Genomic DNA, 22,359 nt, shown 5'->3' with positions numbered 1-22,359 from the left:
AAGTCTGGGTCCAGGGGGGTGTCCTACCATAAGGACTGTGTGTGCTGGGGGGAATGCACCTGTGGGTGTGGGGGCACAGGGCTGGTGAGGCTTTAGACAAGAGGATATTCCTTTATTAAAGTCAGTTGACATTCCCCGAAACTAAGGTATGCAATACTCCAAAACTCACTACCACTGCATAGAATCATCCGGGGCGGGGGGAGATTTAAAAAATACAAACTCTCAGCTCCCCCATAGATCTTGGTAGGGGGCAAGGCCTGCAGATATGCATCGTGAAAGGCACACCCCACCCCCACCCCCGATCCCAAATGGTTCTGCTGCCCAACCAAGGTTGCAAAGCACTAGCAGGGGATTCGAGACAAGAACAGAGCACAGGGAATAAAGTTATCCAGCCACAATTACACATAAACTCTGTATAAATCATGTAAACATCTGTTTCTAATCTTTAACATTTAGACTCAACTTATAGAACACCGAAGACTCCATTGTGGTTACAGAAAAGAATGCAAAGCTTATTCAGTCTTGATGTAAAACTAAAAGGGCGCATGGTTGGAGGAAGGCAGACGTGAGGCAGAGCACTGCAGGAGTTGACAGGATGAGAAATTAAGGTGTGACTATGATACCTGGGTTAATAAAGGTGATGATGGAGAATCTACAACAGCGACAGCATGCTGCTGGGGGCAGGGGGAGGGGAGAAATTGGAGGGATGGGCCGAGAGAGAAACTCTCCTGGAATAAGCAAAACCTGGGGTAGCAAGCAGAAGAAACAATGAAAAGAGTGAATGGCTTTGCTTTCTCTTATTACACTGTTGGACAAGGCACAAGACAAAAGATCAGAGCCACAGATGCCCCCTCCCTTGGACACAGCAATCTCCCCACGGGTCCTTCATTCCAAGAGCACAGCTGCATTTGTACAAAATGACAAGGGACAAGGGTCTTCACCGCACTGTCGGGAATGATAAAGATTAGAAACAGCCCACGTGCCCATCAGAGGGGACTGGTTAAATAAATTACGATGGAGCCACATGAAGGACAGCTATGGAGCTGTGGGGGGGGCGGGGTCAGAAACCCTGACACAGGCTGCAATCCGGGTAAACCTTGAAGCCATTATGCTAAGTGACATAAGCCAAAAAGGACAAATAAGGTACGATTCTGCTCATGTGAGGTACTTAAGACTAGTCGGATTCATACAGACGGAAAGTCGGACAGTGGTTGGGGTGAGGGATGGGTTGGGAGTGGGGAGTTATTATTTAATGGATATAGAGCTTCAGTTTTACATGAGGAAAAGCAGTTCTGTGGATGGACGGCGGTGATGGCTGATGACACTGTGGCTGATGCCACTGACCTGTACACTTAAAAGTGGTTAAGATGGTAAACTTCACGTGGCTATTCACCACAGTTGAAAAAAAATATTTTTGAAATGCTTAAAACTATGTAAACCATAGGAACACTGTTTTCACAGTTGTCCAGGATATGGACAAAAATGAGTTTTTAAATGAAAAAAAGAGAGAGAAAGAGAGTTCAAGATATCTATATACTAATATGGAAAGATCTCCAGTAGGATCTATCCACAGTAAGACTCATAAAGTAAAAACAGCAAAGAATAGAACAGTGCATATAGAATGCTATCCCAGTGTAAGAAAATCGGGGAAGTCTGAACATATGTTTGCAGTTGCATTAAGGACCACAAGGATGCGTAAGAAACTAAAGAAAGTGGTTACCTGAAGGGACAACAGTGGAGATGGGAGATGGGAGAGGGCCGTGGGAGCAGATTCTCAATGGATGTTTGCACAACGTTTTGAGGTGTAACCGGATGAATAAACTACCTAGTCGGATTCTCTCATAGGGTTGTCCCTGGAGACAGGGACAGGAGGTGAGTGAGGGTGGGATGGGATGCTCCCATCTGGATCCTAGAGCCTGTATGTGTATTACTTTTATAAAAAGGAAAAAGAAAAGATGAAGAACAAGATTTTAAGTGGCCCATAAACATATGAAAAGATGTCTCACTAGTAGTCAGAGGAATGCAAAGTAAAACCACAGTGAGATGGCATTTCACACCCAGCGGGCTGGAAGACATTTAAGTGGGACAAAACCAAGTGTAGCCAGGATAGGGGTGCAGCAAGGGCACCCCCACCCCATGCACCCACAGTCTAGCAGGGGTGAACGGGGGCGAGGGGTGGGGGTGAACACTCACAGCCCCCATGGAAGGCGGCAGGGCCGTTCCTAGCAAGACGGGAGAGATGCCTCTCACCCAGGTCACCCTCCCTTGGAACACACGCAAGAAACTCTTGCCCGCAAGCCCAGGGAGACATACGTGTACAGGGTGCTCACTGCAGCATTGTTGGCAATCGCCAAAAACTGCAAATGAGATAAACGTCCATCGACAGGGGAACCAATAAAAGGACGGCAGTTTACTCACTCAGTGGAATATTACATAGCAATTAAACAGATGAACTAGAGCCACGCGGGTCAATACAGATAAGTCTCAGAAACAGTGCAGAGGACTTCCCTGGTGGCGCAGTGGTTAAGAATCTGCCTGCCAGTGCAGGGGACACGGGTTCGAGCCCTGGCCCGGGAAGATCCCACATGCCGCGGAGCAACTAAGCCCACGCGCCACAACTACCGAGCCTGTGCTCTAGAGCCAGTGAGCCACAAAATGCTGAGACCATGTGCCACAACTACTGAAGCCCACGTGCCCAGAGCTCGTGCTCCACAACAAGACAAGCCACCGACAAAAAAAGTGCAGAAAGATTTGTACAGAAGGCTACCTTCAACATACAGCGTTGGAAAAATGGAAAGGAATACCCTATATAATTCATCATAGAAATATCTCTACGTATTAAAGCAAAAGCATAAAAATAGGCCCCTGAATGAGGCATACCGATTTCTGAGAGTGTCTGCCTCTGCGGACGGGGAAGAGAAAGAGGTCAGGGTAAGACACAGGGGGCTTTGGCTACATGCATAAGATGCTATCTCTTTAAAAACGAAAAAGACCTGAAATAAACACAGGAAAAAGGATTTGAGAGAGCTCAGTAGTGGGTGCATGGGTGTGTGTTATCTTTCTCCTTAATTTTTCATTTTAGTAGTTGAAGTGGATCTTAATAAAAGTAACAATAAACCGGGCTTAGAAGATGGGCAGGTAGAGCAGAGGCATGAGGCTGGGGGCGGAGGGCACCCAGGGTGCAAGCACAGGGAGGTCCCCTCATCAGCCCCCTCCCCGGCACCTGCTGCCCACTATGTGGGTAAGTGACTGCTACACATTTCGTGGGGTCGCCTTAGCCGGGGGTGTGAGCACTGAGCTTCCCAGGTGGACGGGGAGGTGCGTCCTTCTGCAATAGGTCTCCCACACCCATGCTGTGGGAGGGGACCTGCCCAGACCCGGCCCGGCCAGGAGAGCAGCACTCTGAGCAGCCATAACCCAAGACCCCTACAACAAAGCAGAGGTCAGGGAGGCTGCGCTGGCGTGGGGTGCCCTACACATTGGGGCACTGGCAGCCTGGGCCTCCCAGGGCCCTGCAAACTCTGGAAAAAATTCCCTGAACATGTCGGGGCTTGGGATGGCCTTGGAAGGTGCAGGAGCTGAAACCACAAACAGGGAGCTAATCAGAGGATGATGGAGGCAGGGCCGGGGCTTCACGGGCTTGGCCGACCCAGCCTGGGGGCCTCCGGGGTCAGCAGGTGAAGGAGGCGCGAGCCGTGCGGGGAGAGAGGGAGACACCACAGTTCCCAGCCAAGGCCGGGCCCACCCCAGGGTGGCCTCAGGACACCCTGGCCATCTCTGATGAGCTCCCACCAAGTTCTAAAATGCCTGCCATTGTCCCTACGCCCTTGCTGGGACCTCCCTCCAGGGCGGGGCTGTTTGCAGGAGAAACACGGAACAATGAGAACCGGGACTCCAGGGTTGGAGGCCAAGCTCAACCTTTCTCTTCTCTGGGCTTCAACCTCAAAGCTGAAGAGGTTGGAGTCTGTGTCTCTTGTCCCAGGTTCTCACGCTCCAACTTACTCGCCAGCCAAGGGGCTGCACAGAGACCTGGCTCTGTCCCAGAAGGTGGGCTCTTCTCAGGTCCACATTGGGCCACAGGGGGTCCAGAGGGGCCTCTGCCCGCCTCACCAAGACACCCAGGCCAGGCCAGGAGCAGGGTGGGTGGGGAGGAGGCTGGAGGCTGAGCCCCTCTGGCATCTCCCGGAGCTGGTGGGGCCCAGCACAGCCTCGGGGACCACGGAACAGCCCCCGACGCTGGGGTGGGCCCTGCTCACGGGCTTTGGGAAAATAAAGAGGAAGAGAAAGGAGGGAGTGGGAGGAGGACAAGAAGTCAAAGGAGCACTTGTTCTGCTAAGTAGCTGTTTTGTTGTCAAAAATTGGCCCCAAACTCTGTCTACCGGAACTCGAGGGCAAATATTCCTCTGCCACACCCACCTCCCTGTCACCACCGATCACACCACACAGCTGACTGCACACACCGAGACACACCACCCACCTCCTCCTTTCAGCCCCGGTCCCCTCCCTGCCCTGGCACAGCCCAGCCTCGGGACCTCAACCACTCTCTTCCATTCTAAGTTCTTCCCAAGAATTCACCCAAAACCCTCAGCTAGAGCAGAAATCAAAGCTCTCCTATTTCTGGCTCCGGGAAGGTGCCAGAGCTGTACCTCCAAGCAGGCAGCCCACACGACCACCCCAAACCCCCATCTTTACCCAGAGCATGGCTAATAAATATGAGGAAAAGCAGCGGGCCTGGTGTGGCTAGAGGGAACAAGGGAGGGGCCAGGGGTAAGGGATGAGGTGAGAGGCAGTGCGGCCAGATGGGGCAGGACAGAGGGGTCTGCGGTGGTGAGGAAGGTCCAGTGCCAGAGGCGGGCCCCACAGAGCCAGGCACGTCCTGACCTAAGACCCCACTCAGAGGCACACGATGGAAGCAGAACAGTAGATGTGGGGCCCCCCTGCAGCCTGGGAGGAGCCCTTCTATCTCCTCCACACTCCGACAGATAGGCAAGGCCCCCAGCAGACAGAGAGCGCCAAGGATGCCACAGGACTGTCTTGAATCCCACTCCCCTCCCTCAACCGCATCCCTCTCGAGGACAATCCCAGCTGATCTCTCCCCAGAGGAGCAGCCACGTGGGCAGCCTGGCGTGTTCCTGCCTGCTCCCAACCTGCCCACCACGCCCAGGCTCCGTCTGCCTGTCTGTCTCAGCCTCACAAGTAATCACCACAATGACACCTTCCCCTGTGGGGCGCAGTGACAGCAGGATATCATTTCATCCTCACGAGGGCCCCTGGGCCTGTGGGGCGGGGCTGAGGAGCCCACTGACCTCGGAGGACACAGAGAGGGAAGGCACTTGCCTGGGGACCATGGGGTCCAACCCCCTCACCATGCGGCACAGAGAAGGGCTCTCACCCTGGGCCTCCTAACACCTGAGGAGATTCTCTTTTCCTCCCCTGTTCCCTCAGAAAACGCCCAGTCACACAGACAAAGGAAGCCTTGTGGGTGGTGGGGAGGTCTGGGGAGAACGGGCCCCCAGCCATAAGTGGGTGTGCCCCTGAGAAGTGGGGTGTGGCCCCCGGAAAATGAAGGCAGAGGCCATCCTGCCAAGATGGCATCGTTCAAGCTGATGGGGGTTCCACAGACAGCAGTGCGAGGGGGCTGTGGGCGGCACATTGCCTAACCCGCCCACTGGGCCCCTGGGTTGAATAGGTTCTGTCCGAGGTCCAGGACTCAGCAGCCAGGAGAGGGAGGGGAGTTAGTGGGGGGAGCAGAGGTCTCACCTCGGAACTTCTTAGGAGGGTTGTCCAGGTCCCCAGCCGCGGGCTCCACGACACAGCGGTCATCCACCAACCTGGAGGACAAGGCGGCTGGGTCAGCAGAAAGAAGACACCCACCTCCCCAGGCGTCCCTCCCTCAGGGCAGGGGGTTCCAGGGCACCAGGGAGGCCTCCAAAGAAACCTCTCAAGGGATGGAGTGGGAGGCTGGGGTTCGAAGATATAAGCTTTTATATATAGAATGGATAAACAACAAGGTCCTACTGTATAGCACAGAGAACGATATTTAGTATCCTGTGATAAACCATAATGGAAAAGAATATGAAAAAAGAAAGAATGTATATATATGTATAACTGAATCATTTTTCTGTACAGCACAAATTAACATAACATTGTACATCAACTATACTTCAATTAAAAAAACAGAACAAAAAACAAAGAAACTTCTCCATCACTGACAACCCCCTGCCATCAGGTCATCCCCTTTCCTGGCACCACTGTTAAAAGGCGAGGTCTCCTGGGTGGGGATGGGGGAGACCCCACAAAAAGCTCAGAGACACACCCAGCCCACCCCCGACCCCCCAGCTGGAGCTGTCCCATGGGGATCTGCTGCCAGTCTGGGCTGTCACACACTGCGGATATAACTCCTGTCATAGCCCTGAGACCCTGCCCAGATCTGAAAAGGCAGCAGGTGATGGAGGAGGACGAGAGAAGGGGACCGAGAGACAGAGACACAGAGAGGAAGGGAGAGACAGAAAAGACAGTCAGAAAGATAAACAGGATAAGAAACAGAAGCAGAGAGAGACTAGAGACAGACAAACAGATGACAGAAGCTTATGAGACACCAAACTACGTACGGGGACAGGCCTCCAGGTCTCAAAGACAGGACAGTGAACCTTGCACCTTCCCGACCTCAGTCAGGTCCATTTCATACTCTCTGCTTTGGTCACCCTTGGGCTTGAAATTCCTCCCTTCCAGCCATGGCTGAGGTTAATCCTGAGTCTCTGGAGGACACCCACTCATCCATCCATCCACCCATTCCTGCATTTAACATTCTTCAATGCCACCCCAGCCTCTAGGACAAAGTGATGATGACGACCCACCATTCCAGGGGCCAACTCTATCTCAGCACTTCACAACCACTTCCTCTGAATTCTCACCAACTTCCCCCAAGGGGCTAGTCATGAGCACCATTTTACAGAGGAGGAAACTGGGTTTGAACATTAAATAATTTGTCTGAAGCCACAGAGCTAATTCCAAAGCCTCCTTCTGCGCCTCTCCTCCTTGGATTGGCCAACAAGGCCTTTTGTGATCTGACCTCCACCCACTCCCTAGCTAGCCTCACAGCCTCCTTGCCCCAGCTGTGCTAAACCTCCGGTTGATCCCAAGGTCCCTGGAGCTCTCATCTCTACAGAGGTGGTCCCAGCAGCATGGGGGGGGGTGGGGTGGTTTTGCTGTGGGGGACCTCTCTGTGACAGGGAGGGGAGGGGAGAGGGCAGCTTGCTGTGAGGACTCACTTGGTCCCCTTCCCCGTCCCCAGACTCTAGCTCAGTCCTTAGCCCTCTCCCCTTCTCCATCAGCACTGACCCTTGGTCATCTCGGCCACAAGCATGGGTTCAAAGCACCACTTATACATTCACTGATGACTCCCACCTCCACCTCTGCCATCCCTCTACCCCCAAACTCCAGATTCGTAGATCTAACTGCCCATTCCACGTCTCCACTTGGATGTCCACAGGCATCGCAAACTCAGCACGTTACAAGCTGAGCTCCTGCTCTTCTTGAAGTCCTCCCCATCTCAGCTGATCCATCCTCCCAATTGCTTGGGCCAAAAACCTTGGATCTATCCTTGGTCCTCTCTTCCACTCGCCCTTCAAACCTAATCTGTGAGGAAACCCTGTGGGCTTTATCTTCAAAATATGTATGGAATCTGACTTTAAAATATGACACAAATGAACCTATCTAAGAAACAAAAACAGACTCACAGATATAGATAACAGACATGGTTGCCAGTGGAGGGGATGGAGGAGGGATGGACTGGGAGTTTGGGATTAGCAGATGCAAACTAGTATATATAGGATGGATAAACAACAAGGTCCTACTGTATAGCACAGGGAACTATATTCAATATCCTGTAATAAACCATAATGGAAGAAAATAGGAAAAAGAATATATATATATATAACTGAGTCACTTTATTGTACAGCAGAAATTAACACAACATTGTAAATCAACTATACTTCAATAAAATTTTTTAAAATATATACATATGGTGGGACTTCCCTAGTGGCCCAGTGGTAAAGAGTCCGCCTTACAATGCAGGGGAAGCGGACTCGATCCCTAGTCAGGGAACTCAGATCCCACATGCCGCGGGGCAACTAAGCCTGCATGCCACAACTACTGAGCTCGCGCGCCTCAACTAGAGAGCCTGTGTGCGACAAACTACAGAGCCCACGAGCCCTGGAGCCTCCACGCCACAACTAGATAGGAGCCCGCACGCCACAACGAGGAGCCCGTGTGCCGCAGCTAGGACCCGATGCAGCCAAAAATTAATTAATTAATTAATTAATTAATTAATTAATTAATTAAGTTTAAAAATTAAAAAATATATATATGTATGGAATCTGACCTCTTTTCATCATGCTGCCACCACCACCCTGTCCAGGCCCCCACCAGCTCTCACCTGGATGTAACTGCCTCCCCATTAGTCTCCTGGCCCCCCCTCTCATCTCCCTACAGCCTGTTCCCCACTTAGCAGAAAAGGGATCCCTTTAAAAGGTCAGTCAAATCAGGGCAGTTCTCTGCTCAGAACCCTCCAGAACCACCCATCTCAGAGAACCACCCACCCAAGAACTCACAATGGCCTGAAAGACCCCACATGATCTTACCACCTTACCTCTCAGACCTCATCTCCTCCCTCAGCCCCTGGCCCACTCTGCTCCAGCCCACAGCCCTCCTCCAGGCTCCTCAAACATTCCAGGAGATTTGACCCTGGCTTCTCCCTCTGCCTGGAACTCTCTGCCCCAGACACCCTCCTGACTCCCTCTCTCACCTCCTTCAGATCTCACCTCAAATGACCCATTCCCATGGACACCCTCCCTCCCTATCCTTTTAAAAACCGTAAACTGTTCTCTCCCACACTTCTCATCTTCCTCCCTGTTCTCCATATCACCACCCAGCCTGCTACATATTTTATTTATTTTGGTTCCTATCCCCCCCAACCTGAGATGGAAGATTCATGAGGACAGGGATGTGTCTGTTCCGCTTCCTCCTGTATCCTCAGCATCTGGACCACCTGCCTGGCGCAGAGCGGGCACACACGACATACATATTGAGTCAATTAATCATTTTACTAGCTGCTGTGGGAAGTCCACAAGAAGCAAAAGATAAGGTCCCTAAGAGAGTTTAAAATCTCATCGGGAAGACAAGTCACATACTCAGAATGAGTTCATGATATAAGGAATATGCATTGGTGCCAATCTGTGGATTTCACCCAGGGAAGGGAGAGGTCAGAGCTTGGCCAATCAGACAAGGTGTGAAAGAAGAGGCAGAAGCTGTGCAAAACCTTGAATAATTCATAGAATTTCCTGTAAGAGATTAGTGAATCAGATTAGCTGGTTGTCTCTTGGCAAAGCCCTGAGGGGAGGAAACACAGGATGGGTAAGTTTTGGTAGGGGAGGGGAGGAAGCCTCGGCCACGGCCTGGCACCTGGCACTGCTAGGGGTGCTGGACAGCCATAGGGCATCATGGAGGTTGGTGCAACTGAGGAGAGGATGGCGTAGTCCCCACAGCCGCCATCTTGACCAGTGCACAAGGCCCTGTGTAGGCCACCTCCCCAGAGACTCCCTGTCTGAGGAAAACCCATCCTCACCCCGGAACCCTCCATCCCTCCCCTGGGTCACAAGTGCAGGAAAAAGACATGCAAAAGTGGATGCCTGGCGTGCTTTTCCTAATCCCCCTGGCACAAATCTGCCTGGTCATTATGTGGATGTCCTTCTGTCCCCGCCCACTCTGGCACAGCTTCTGAAACCCTGCTGTCTCCAACTCAGCCCCTCCCCAGTGCCCAGTGGTTTACAAAGCAGGGCACTGCTTTGGGAGCGCAAGCTGAAGCCACTTAGAAAAGGGGAGGGACTGGTCAGGAGGGGAGCATGCCCTCCAGGGGGGGAATTTCAAGCAAGGTTGGGAAGGAAACATCCCAGACCTGCAGCCAAGAGGGGACAGGAATGGTAAGAACAGAGAAGCAAGCCACGTGGACGGTTAAAAAAAAAAAAAAAAGGCAGGGGGCTCCCGCAAGGTATCAGGAAAACAAGGTCAGGAAGATGGGACTTTCAGAACTTCCTCCTGGATCCAACATTCCACCCCCTCCCTCCTCCAAGTGTGGGTTCTGGATGAGCAAAATCAACATCCCTGGGAACGTTCTGTACCCCTCCCCTGCAACCTCTAAGGGATGGCACCTCGCCCTCCCCATCATTTCATTTCCTAGCTGTAGCTTAGGGCAGGCCTCCACCAAGTCCACAGGCAAAGAAGGCAGCCAGCAGCAGGATGTTTTAAAGAGTCCCAAAATGTCCCCAAGCGCCCCCTCACAAGCCTCCCCTCCATTCCTCTGAACCTACTCCTTAGGACTGAGGCATCCCAAGAAGGTGCTATTAGGCGGGAGGGGATGGGAGGAGTGTCCCGTGAAGCCATTAACAGATGAGCAGGAAAGCCCTTATCAGACGGGCTGCAAGGGCTGGGACAGCAGACAGGTAAGTTTTGATGGAGGAGGAGCCTCAGAGGGCGCGGCCGGGCCTTCTGTCCCTCTGGGTAGACGGAGCGGCAGTGAGGTGGTCGCCGAGCGCCCCGCCCCCGCCCCTCCGAAACCCCGCCCCGGCCCGCCGAGACCCAGCTGACGCGCGGAGGCCGCAGCGCGCTTTCTGCCCGCCCGGGCCCCGCCCCCGCCGAGAAGCGAAACTCGCCTCCCAGTGTGTGGCCGTCGCCCCAGCCGCGTCGCGGAGGGGATGCGAACGCGGCCTCGCCCCGGCCTGCCTGCAAGCCGCCGCCAAGACTCTGGGCCTGGGCCAGGAGCGCCCGGGGGCGGTGGGAGGCGGGCGCGAGGGGCGGGGCGCGGGACGAGCCACCAGCGCCCGCGCTTTCCTCCCCCGCCGCCCGGGAGCCCGCGGAAGGCGGCTCCGGAGGACCCCTCCCCACCTGGTGGCACCTACATCCCGAGCAGTAGCTCCCCCATTCTCCCTCTTGGTGAGGGTATCTGTGTGGATTGGTGTCCGGCTTGCGATGCGCACCTGGCGCTGTAACCAGAGCCGGGTTCTCCTGGGAGAAGTTGCCGCGTCGCTTCACTGTCCCCCTCCCCTCCTGAGCACGTCCATCTCCGCCCAAGGTCCAGGGAAGGGCCTACTCCCGCGCCCCGCCAGCCCCCTGATCTCGCTGTCCCCCCCTCCACGCCTCTGCACACGCAGAAACCCCCTCCGAGTCCTGCCATCTTCAAGGCCGCGCTTAGGCTCCTGCAGAGCTCCCAGCCCATTTCCACCACATGAGGCATCGCCCCTTAACTAAAGGCACCCCAGCCAAGATCATCTTAGAAAAACCGACCCTCCGCTGTGCAGAACACTTAATTTATAAATTACACCCGATACCTCATTCCATTCTTACCACAGTCCACTGTGATGTTCACTGAGTTAAAGGGACCACCTGGGCCACACAGCTGGTCAGTTGACGGCACCTATACAATCTAGGTCTCCATCCGTTCAACAAAATCTTACTGCAAAGGGATTATGTGCTGGGTATGGTCCCCACCCTCTGGAAGCTCACGTCCACCATGCTGTGTGCTGTGAGGACAGGAGCCATGTCCTTCACCTGTGCAAACCACCCCCCAACCCCCACCCCCCCAACCCAGTGGACACTCAGGAGCCCTGAGGACAGTCTGCTGTAAGCCTTCCATCCATTGGGTGACACAAGATGAGTTTGAGCCTGCACTGTGCAGGGCCCAATAGGGCATCAGTAGAGTGGGCAAGGGGAGGGGGTAGTACGGGTAGGGAGGGTCGGGCAGGAAGCCTGTGGGCAGGCCTGCCCTGGACCCTCTGAGCAGGAGCTGGTGGATATCTCTGCTCTAGAAGGATGTGGAGAAGGGCGCTGTCCCTGAAATGCCCCTGGGGTCTGCACCCCAAGACCTTGGTCTGAAGGAAGAGGGAAAGGCACATGCATCCAGGGGCCTGGCTGGCCCCATTCTGACCAGGGTGGACTTTGAGATCCAGGTGGGAGCCATGGAAAAGGCAGTGGGGTGGGTCAGTGCTGTCCGGAAAGATTAGATAAATAGGAGGAAGAAGGGAGCTAGAAGTGGGGCAAGTGACTATCAGAGGAGCAGCCAAGGGAGGAGGACACCAGACTGGGGAAATCCCAAAGGGTCCCCAGACAGCCCCTCCCTGATCTAGCCTGGAAAAGAGGGTGGAGGGGGAAACTGACGAGCTCAGGTCACACAACAAGTTAAAGAACAGCCAGTTCCAGACTCCAGATCTCCTGACTCCCAGCCCAGGGCACTGGCCACCACCCCACAGATCTAGGCTAGACCCACAGAAGGCCACGCCCAAAGCAGGCACTGTCAGAACACTGGGACTGGCTGGTGGAGGATGGGGGCCTTGGATTCCCCCTCCCCAAATAACCAAAGTCACAACCACTAGGTGAGGGTGGGGAGAAATGTTGGGAGAGGAACCCAGGTTCACTGGCTGGGATCACTGGCCCGTCGGAGAAAAGAACTTCACTTCTGCATCCCTGCAAAAACATCCATATACTTGACCTCTACAGGTCTTTCTTTGCCAAGGATCCACTTTGAGTCACCGAAGGGACCAGTATATGGAATTTAAAACAAGCATGGCTCATCCCTTCAGAGAGCTTAAGTCTAGGAAGGACAGTAAGCCACACACTCAGGGAACCCCCAAGAGCCTCTCCAGTGAGGAAGAGAGGCAGCAAAAGTGACTAAACTTGGCCTGACAGAAATAAGGGCCCCTGGCCAGGGCGCAAGCCTTCGGGGCACTGCCTCTGCCCGCAGGCCTGGGTTTCTGGCTCTCAGGACTGGGTGGGCTCTGGCGAGTCCTGGGGTCTCTGTTAGGCCAAGGAGAAGAGGGATGGGGAGCAGGAGACACAAGAGAGAACTGAGAAAAGGCCCAGAAGAGGGGCAACCCTGGGCCACCCAGCCCACCCTTCCCTCACAGGTCGGCCTTGCCCTGCCCAGGCCTCTCTCCTGCTCTCCATCCGGGGACTGGGCTCTCAGCCCTGCAAACCTGACAGAGTAACTGAGGCTGGAGGAGCCTTAGCAGGGCAGCCCTGAAGCCCAGGCCACCCTCCTCCACACCCCTGCAGGGGTCTCTGGGAAACAGAGAAGCAAAGCAGCCCTGATGACTCCAGAAAGTGAGACAAGTCTACAGCCTCCCCCTTACGGGGTGGGGAAGAAAGAGGTGGGGGCTGGGCGTTGCTTTAGATTAAAGGCGACTTAAGAGGCATAAGAATCAAATTAACACGTGGACCTTGAGTAGACCCTAATTTAAAGAAACCAGCGGTCAAGGCTAGACTGAGAACAATAGAGTGTATTGGACTATGGATTGGGCATCAGACGCTATTAGGAAATTACTAATTGGTATGATAACAGCACTGTGGTTACACAGGAACATAGCCTATTTCCTGTAAAATGAAGGATGTGGAGGTGAAAAAAACGCATGTAATCTACCATAAAATACTTCAGCAAAAAAGAAACAGAGCAAATATGGCAAAATGTAAACAATGATTAAGTCTAGGTGGTGGGTATATGGGTGTTCTAAATGGTTCTTTTTTTTTTTTTTTTTTTGGGCATACCACGTGGAACGCGGGATCTTAGTTCCCTGACCAAGGATCGAACCCGTGCCCCCTGCATTGGGAATGTGGAGTCTTAACCACTGGACCACCAGGGAAGTCCCTCTCTCTACTTTTATAAATTATATATATGCCTCTGGTTGGTGGTAAGGGGTCAAAGGGACAGCACAGGCCAGAGCTGTAAACACTCGGTGAAGTCCGTTTATCGTCAGCAGCAGCATCTCTGAGACACAGACTTAATTCTCCCTCGCATGACCTCTATCACCCCTGTCACCCATCTCTAGACTCGGACCCCGGAGAGCCGGCTCTCCTGCAGGCTGGAAGAAGCGGGTGATGGCTGGCTGGCTGAGTGATGGGAGAGGGATTTGTGAACCAAATATGCACAGCTGCCCCTGGGCTAAGATTTATGTTCACTGTCTCTCCTGGCTCTGCCCACCTGCCAGCCAAACAAATATGTACCTTTACACACCACTGTGATCATTTTACTCCCCCACTCAATCCCCTGCAAGGAGTCCCTACTGTCTGTCTCCTCAGGTGGGAAGCCCTCTGCAGTGTGTCCTGCCCACCCCCCAGCCCACACCCCAGGCGCACTGTGCTGTCAGCGCCCAGTCTCGTCTCTGCCCTGGTGTGAAGAGTCCTGCAGCCTCCTCTCCGGTGGCGCGCGGGACTCCTGCTGGCTTACGGCCCCCACCTCCACCCCCAGCAAATCGCTTAGCCCCACTAAGCCAGGGGTCCTCCCTGCAGCAGGCTGGCTACAGGCACAACTGCTGGGAACCATTACCACTACTGGGCGTGACCCACGTGACGCACTTCGGGGAGCTCAGAGCTGACATTCAGAGGCCTGTGATGAACTTACTGGAGATTTGGGCTCTGCTCTCCTCCCCCCTTCCCAGGCCTCCTTCCCACCTCCCTCACAGCCCCCACTTCCAGGCAGGAGCCCCCCAGCTCCACATGGGGTGAAGTGTGGCGAGCAGGCCTCGGGGTAGACTGCAGGAGACGTGTGCTCAGGGGTAACTGAAACCCAGACACCTGCCCGTAAACTGACAGCAGAAAGCTCCTGTGACCCCACCCTAAAATCCAGCACAGCACCCCACCTCCAACCCAAGCCTCCACCCCACAGCCCCACTGGGCCAAGTCAGGGAGCGGAGGGGAGGGGAAGGGAGAGGAGGGGAAGGGACATGGGGTCAGGAACGCAGGGCAGGACAGAGTGTGAGCAAGTGGCTACAGCAGGATTCTTTAAGGCCTAGGAGCTGCATGCAGCCTGGGTCCCTGGAGTCCCTCAGTGGGACCTTGGGGCTGATCCTGTCCTCAGGCAACCCACACACCACCCCTCTCTCTACTTCACCCCCTCCCCACTGCAGCCGCCACGCCCAACCTGGCCCAACCTCGAGGGCAGGGGCTGGTATTACTCCCCACACCCCTAGCACAACATTCTCAAACTCGTGATGTGAAGTGGGCCAGACCCCCCAGGGCGCAGGGTCCCCGTTTCCACCTCCTCCGCCACCAGAGTAATGTGCAGAGTTAGAGCCAGCAAGGTAAAAGCTGTGCCTTGGGGGTTCCCTTGTGGTCCAGAGGTAAGGACTCTGAGCTCTCACTGCTGAGGGCCCAGATTCAATCCATGGTCAGGGAACGATCCCAAAAGCCATGCAGCCACATGCCGCGGCAGGAAAAATAAATAAATAAATAAAGATGTGCCTTCCCTTTGATCTCAGAATTCCACTTCTGGGAATCTATCCTGAGCGGATAACTGGACAAGTGTTCGGGCATGTATGGACTAGGATGTTCAGGGCAGATTGTTTGGAACAGCAAAAAATTTAGAGACCAGCTGAATGCCCAATACTAGAGTTGCTTAAGTAAATGAAGGTACATCATACCGGGGGATGCTCTGTGGCCACAACAGTCGTAGGCTGGCACGCATGGGAAAATACAGCTTAATGTATTCCCCCCGAAAAGACAGGATACAAAGCCAGATGTGCAATGTGATATTGTTTTGTAAATCTTTATTTGCGTGCATAAAAGGCTAGAAAGTCCATACAGAGGCTGTCAATATAATCACAGTGGTATTACAGATAATTTTTATTTTAGTTTTTCAAGTTTTCTCCATGGAGCATATATTATTTTTTAATCAGGAAAAAAATATGTATGAGAATTTCCTGGTGGCCCAGTGGTTAGGACTCGGAGCTTTCATTGCCGGGGCCTGGGTTCAATCCCTGGTCAGGGAACTAAGATCCCAAAAGCCACAGGGCATGGCCAAAAAAATTTTTTCATTTAAAAAAGAAGAAAGGGGCTTCCCTGGTGGCGCAGTGGTTGAGAATCTGCCTGCCAATGCAGGGGACACGGGTTCGAGCCCTGGTCTGGGAAGATCCCACATGCCGCGGAGCAACTAGGCCCGTGAGCCACAACTACTGAGCCTGCACGTCTGGAGCCTGTGCTCTGCAACAAGAGGCCGCGATAGTGAGAGGCCCGCGCACCGCGATGAAGAGTGGCCCCCACTTGCCGCAACTAGAGAAAGCCCTCGCACAGAAATGAAGACCCAACACAGCCATAAATAAATAAATAAATAAATGTTTAAAAAATAAAAAGAAAAAAGAAAGAAAAAAATATACATTTTCCAAAAAAACATGAGTTGTATGGATTGGCCTAGTGGAGGCTGAGACCCTGCCTTGGGGCACAGGACAGGGGTAAGTCCAACATCTCATTCCAGTGAAATCACCATTAAGTGAAAGCCAACGGCAGGTCTGAAATCTGCCCGTGGAATGTCGTCTGCACGGGAGGGGCAGCGCCCCCTCCTGGAATCACATGAGCCTCAGGGCCTTAAGGCACAAAGGGCCCTTAAAGACCATCTCTCCGGGGCTTCCCTGGTGGCGCAGTGGTTGAGAGTCTGCCTGCTAATGCGGGGGACGCGGGTTCGGGCCCTGGTCTGGGAGGATCCCACATGCCGCGGAGCGGCTGGGCCCGTAAGCCACAATTGCTGAGCCTGCGCACCTGGAGCCTGTGCTCCGCAACAAGAGAGGCCTCGACGGTGAGAGGCCCGCGCACCGCGATGAAGAGTGGCAAGTGAGTGGCCCCCACTTGCCGCAGCTGGAGAAAGCCCTCGCACAGAAACGAGGACCCAACACAGCCATAAATAAATAAACAAACAAACAAACAAAAAAAAGACCATCTCTCCCAGCTCTCCGCTGTACAGACTGGAACAGGCTGGACTCTGTCTTGGTTACCACTGATTCCCCAGTGACTAGAACAGTGCCTGGCACATAGTAGGTGCTCATTAGACGTTTGTTGAATGACTTAATGAAGTCTGATGAAGGCTAAGAGATGGGCTCCCTGGACCAAGGGGCAGGCAGACCCAACAGCTAGGCTTCCTCACAGCCTGTCAGCCTGAGAGGGCCCTGAGAAGGGACCCCCCCGCACCCCACGTACACATTAGAAGCACTGGGGAGCTTTAAAAATCCAAACCTCAGACGCCCACCCCTAGAAATGTTAATACAGTTGGTCTGACATGGGACATGGGAGCTGGAATTTTTTTTAAAGACCCACAGGGAGATTCTCGGGTGCAAACAGAGCACCTTAGAGGACAACCAGGCTGATAGAAACAGACTCTGAGAGGGAGGGCCTTGCCAAAATCACCCATCCAGTTAGTGACAAAGCAGGTCCTGACCCTGGGGACCTGGGACTTCCTCCACGTTTTCTGGGTCCTGACCTCCAATGCCCACCCTCCTGGGGAAGAAGATCCGGCTGGAAGATAGACACGGAATCCCAACGTCACTTCTGACCCTACTCCCTGTGATCACCCAGCCCTGGGTGACACAGGTCCAGAGGCCCTGAGAGCCCCCAAATGGTGCTCCAAGGCCCAGCCATGTGCAGGCAGAGGCAATCTGACAAATCTTGGGAGCTCAACTGCAAGACCCAGTTCACCTGCACTCCCCAGCTTACCCCAGTGGTCTCGGGGCCGCCCCTCTGGGCACTCAAAAGAGACCTTCTAGGAACTGGACATGAGAACCTGAGGGGCCTACCCTGCACACAGGGCCAGTTCCCCACAGCCACTGGCCGGGAGCCATAGTAAATCCTTCACCTGAAGTGGCCCTGACCTGCCGCTGCAGCCCTGGCCTCTGCTGCCTCCCACCCAGAGCGAGGGACAAGGCAGTGTCCCTGGCCATGCTCTCCTCCCAAGAACAGGTGTGGGCCTGCTTTCCCTTCCCGGCTGAGGTCTCAACCTGCTCCAGGATCCACTCCCCAGACCCCTCCCATCCTCCCAACCCAGAGTTAATGTACAATCTTCACCGGGAGCTCTAATTACGCAGGCAGCTCTAATTGGCCTCCTCCACTTGGCTCTGCAGAGCCTGGCTGGAATCTGAAGCTGCCCCAGACTCCCTCCTCCACCAATGTCCCCCATCCTTTCCACCCCCCCAGCTGAGCCAGTCCCACTGTCCACCAACGTTGCCCCTGTCCTCATCAAATTCATTTTCTCCAGCCCTTACTGGGCACCTCTTGGGCACCGAGCATTGCGATCGCCTGGGAACTCAGTCAAATCAGCCTCCAGGGTTCGCAGACATGGGCACCAACAGCCAGGATGAAGGCAAGGGGACCAGAGCTGAGGATGGAGGCAGAAAGATTCCGGTGAGGCTGGAGCAGAGAGAGACTCACATAGAGCAATGCTTCTCTTTAAGGCTCCAAATCCCCTGGGGCTCAAAATGCAGATTCTGATTCAGTAGGACAGGCAGGGGTGTGAGATTCTGTATTTTCTAACAAGCTTCTTGGTGATGCTGATGCTGCTGGACCAAGGACTACACTTTGAGTAGCGATGCCTTATGGTGTTTAGAAACCATTCCTTCACTGAGTCTAGTTCTGAGAAGGTGCCCAGCACAGTGCCTGAGTGGATGAATGGGGTAATTAATCAGTCAATCCTGGCAAGGCTCCCAGTGTTAGAGGGCCCTACAGAGAAACCTTCAACTAATTGTAAAACAACACAATTAACACCCGAGAGGAATGTGTATAAAGCAGTGCGAAGCACAGGGGAAAAGGGGTTAATTCTGCCGGGGTGGGGGAGGGGGGTTGGAGCTCACAAAGGAGGCCACTCTGTACCAGGTCTGAGAGGGTGGGTCAGATTTACTCAGGTGGAGACTGGCTGAAGGGCAGGGGCAACAGGAGCAAAGGTAAAGAGACCGAGACAAGACCGCAAGAGCGCACCAGACCGCAAGAGCGTGGGGAAGGTTCCAGGAATCCCAATCCAGGTGGTGCACCTGGAGTGTCAGGGTCGTGAAGGGGGTGGTGAAAAAAAAAAAATAGAAAGTGAAGTTGGGGCCAGCACATGTCAGTGCTAGAAGGCCAGGCTGGGAGGGTGGGAGTGCCAGGAGGGTGGGCGTGTATCGGCGGGAAATTGGGAGCTCCTGGAGATGTTTGCACTGGGAAGCGGCCCCTGGAGTAGAAGGGCTCTGGGCGGTCACCAGGCCCTGCCTCAGAATCAAACTGGACTGTAGGAAGCAGCTTCCTGGGGCAGGAAGGGCCAGGGCGGGAGGGAGCTGTGCTGGAAAGCAATAGAGGGAATCCCTAGTGAGGGCATAAGGCCTGTGTGGTCGGCCTTGGTTCTGTTAGATCCTCCCAGGTGCTAAAAAAGCCCCCACAGTGTGCTCAGCCCTGAGCCTGGCACTCAGAGCAACAGAGAAGATGGTCATTTCCCAAAAGCCCCCAGCATTGTTCAGACACCAGGAAGGGGGCCACCGTCTGCCCCTGCATCCCCCACGTCCGCACAGTCTCTTCTCCTTCCCTCAGCGCTATCAGACGTGTTTACTATGTGCTGGGAATGCAGCTCACCCCCATCCTCTGGTAAACTGAGCAAAACAAGTCAGATGTAGCGGGGAGGGGACGCAGGGCTGGGGAGTCCACATCTGAATGGGGAGGGGAATGAGAAGGCCTGGAGGGTGCTGAGATAAGGAGCGCAGGTATTCTGGAATTCCAAGTCAGCATCCATTCCCCGGTGGCTAAGCCAGCCCTCCAACGCTCCCGATCTTTCCCACAGGACTAAAGCTAAGCTCCCAACAAGACACCAAGGGAGCCAGGTGACGCCCACCTCCCCAGCTCAGGGTGAGCCAGCCCTGGGCTCAGAGTGCCAAGGCTGTCCTCCAAAGCCCCCAGGGAGGGGGCACCTTGCAGCTGGTTGGCATCCAGATGAGGGTAGGGTCAGCAGAAGAGGGTGGGTTTACCCTAAAATAAAACGGCTGGGTGGGGTGGGGAAGATGAGACCATTTAACACAAGTCCCCAGACCGAAAATGTGACAAAGGTAACAGGCCCTGCCCTGAGGCTAGAGAGGTGGAGAAATCACTCTTACCCCCCATCGCCACCGACTCACTCAACTGCTCTCTGAAGATAAAACCCATTCGCTCTAATTCTTGCCCTGCCCTATGCCAGCTTCAGGCCTGGCTCTCTCCAGGGACTTGAATTGATTCCTTGCTTATCCAGACCCTGGGGGGTGGCGGCCAGAATTAATTAATGTTGGTAAAGCGCTCCAGAGATCCTGGGACCAGGGACCCAGAGGCGCCAGATGAGCTACTCAGGAAATTGACAGGGAGAGGCAGGGAGAAGGGGGCAGCCGGCAGGAACCTGGGACGCCTGGAAGGGGAGGGCTGCGAAGACACTCTTAGTGATGGGGGCGGGGTGGGGCGCAGGACAGGAGAGAGCTAGGAGGAAAAGGTGCGACCCTTCAAAGGTGCGACAGGTCTGTTACTAGAGGACTCCGGGCTGAGCCTGCCCACTCCCCCACGGCTCCGCCCCACCCCAGAGTCGGTCACTTCCAGGCCCGGATGCCTTTCCCCAACTAACGCCCCAGCCACCCACCTGCCCCCGCACAGGGACCACCTGCAGAGGAAGTCTCGGCCTCCCCGCCCCTTCTGAAGAAGGGCGAGAGCGCCAGGGTGGAGGCTTCGCGAAGAGGGGCGCCTCCTGACAACTCCGGCTGGGCGCCCGACTTTACCTGGGCAAACATTTCACTTCCTTTCTCTGAAAGAAGGAGGCGAGCCGTTCCCCCGCTCCTTAAAGCTGGGGACGTCCAGGTCCTCTGTCGGCGGGAGGCAGCAGGACGCACGCAACTAGCACCAGGGCCCACCGCGCCCCCGCCCCCGCGAACTCGGCTCACTCACCCCAGAGTGCTGATGAAGCCATTGACGGAGCCCTCGGCGTACAGGGAGACGATGTCCCCGATGTGGAGGAAGCTGGACATCTCGCTCATGGCTGCGGCCCTCCGGGGAGCCTGGGCGGTGGGGGCGCCCAGGGGCGCGCGGCCAGGCTAGGTGCAGAGGGCGGAGATGACCGGGGAGGCCGAGAGGGGCGCGCCCCCACCTCGGAGCCGGGCGCTCGGCGCGGCCGGGGCGGGCTAGCAGCCCCCGGGGCGGAAGGCTGCGCGGCGCGGCCCGGGAGCCGGTGGTGGCGTCCGGGTGAGGAGGTGCCCGCGTCTCGGCTCACCCGCCGCCCGCCCGGCCCGGCCCGCGCGTACCTGCAGCGTAGCAGAGCAGGAAGTCTGGGGCCGCCACACACACATGTAAATCTCGCCCGGGAGGCGGAGAAGCCACACCCCGCCCCCACCCCTCACCCGGCTGCGGCCCGCCCGCCGGCACCCACGTGCGCCGGCCCTCCTCCCGCGCCCCTAGCGCGTCCCGGCCCGGTCTCCCGGACGCCGAGCCGGCCTCCTGCCCCGCGCGATTCCGAGGGGTCTCGGGGCCCCAGCGGGCTCGCGGTACAGGTTTTCAGTTCCGGCGAGTCCCCAGCCAGACTCGCGGAACCGCCATCCCCAGGAGGCCCAGCCGTAGTTGGGGCTCTCCGCCCTCGAGGTTCCCCGAACTATCTACTCCTCGGCCCTCGGGTCGCCGAGAGCCGTGCAGCAGCCCGCGGAAGGGGGAGTCCAACGACCCCGCGGGCGCTACCTTGAGCCGCGCGCGGAGGACGTGCCTCCGAGCGCCCAGGCCGCGGTCGCCCTGCGGCCACCGCGCCGTCTCCGCGCCCAGCTGAGAGCCGTCTCGCGCCGAGAGGCGCGCTCATTCCTTCGCAGCGCAAATCGGGATTCATTTTTCTCAACGTGAAAAGCCTTTTCATTGCACAACAGAAAGTGCTCGGGCTTGGAGGGGAAATGAAGCAATGGGGTGGGTTTTGTTTTTTTCTCTCCGCATTCCTGTGTACAAAGAGATCCAACTTCCGAATCAGTTCAGCCGCTCCCTCTCCAGGAGTTGGCTCCAAAACTCCCGGCTTCTTCTTTCTTTTCTTTTAAGGGGGGGAGGGGGGCAGGAGTGAAAACTACCTTCGCTAGTTAATTGCGCACCCGAGCGCCAACAAGGACAAGGCCAGTGCCGGCCCCCTGTGAGTGACCCGCTGCGGTGTCGCCGCTGAGCTCTTGCTCACGAAGTCCTGCCCTCAAACGCACGTCCCCAGCTCGCCTACTTTCTGTTCTGTTCCCGGGTGCTTGGGTGTTTGCTTCCTAGTCCTTTATTTTTGCTTCTGGGATAAAGTGCTCACTGCCACCCCCATTCATCACGTTTACTCCCTTCCGACCCCCCACCCCACCCCACCCCACCCCACCCTACCCTGACTTCCTGGGAAGGGGGAGGCTTGTCCCTGGGAGAAAGGGAGGAGGGGACTGAGGACTGAAGCAGGAAGGAGAAAGACCGGGGAGGGGTGAGGCAGCGAAGAGCAGAGAGACAGCTGCTGACACGCAGGGGGAGGAAGAGAAGAGCCCCTGGGTCTGTGGCTTTTTCACAAAGACCCCTAGAATGTGGGAGAGGAGG

General features: G+C 55.4%; 1 protein-coding gene across 2 annotated transcripts in view; it reads right to left on the bottom strand.

Annotated features, from left to right (window-relative positions):
• The window catches only part of ITPR3 (inositol 1,4,5-trisphosphate receptor type 3), a 65,812-nt gene extending 44,751 nt beyond the window's left edge, over nucleotides 1–21,061 (bottom strand). For both annotated transcript variants that reach the window (XM_068557217.1, XM_068557218.1), the window contains exons 1-2: nucleotides 20,725–21,061; nucleotides 5,761–5,831 (exon numbers count right to left, since the gene is read on the bottom strand). In XM_068557217.1, the coding sequence (XP_068413318.1) occupies nucleotides 5,761–5,831; nucleotides 20,725–20,813 (160 nt within the window). In that variant the 5' untranslated portion in view covers nucleotides 20,814–21,061. The remainder of the gene's footprint in view (nucleotides 1–5,760; nucleotides 5,832–20,724) is intronic.
• Nucleotides 21,062–22,359: the final 1,298 nt, after the last annotated feature.

This window comes from Eschrichtius robustus, chromosome 12, assembly GCF_028021215.1.
Source record: "Eschrichtius robustus isolate mEscRob2 chromosome 12, mEscRob2.pri, whole genome shotgun sequence".
NCBI lineage: Eukaryota > Metazoa > Chordata > Mammalia > Artiodactyla > Eschrichtiidae > Eschrichtius > Eschrichtius robustus.
Note: the sequence above shows the minus strand (reverse complement) of the source record. Positions and strands in the feature narration are given on the sequence as shown.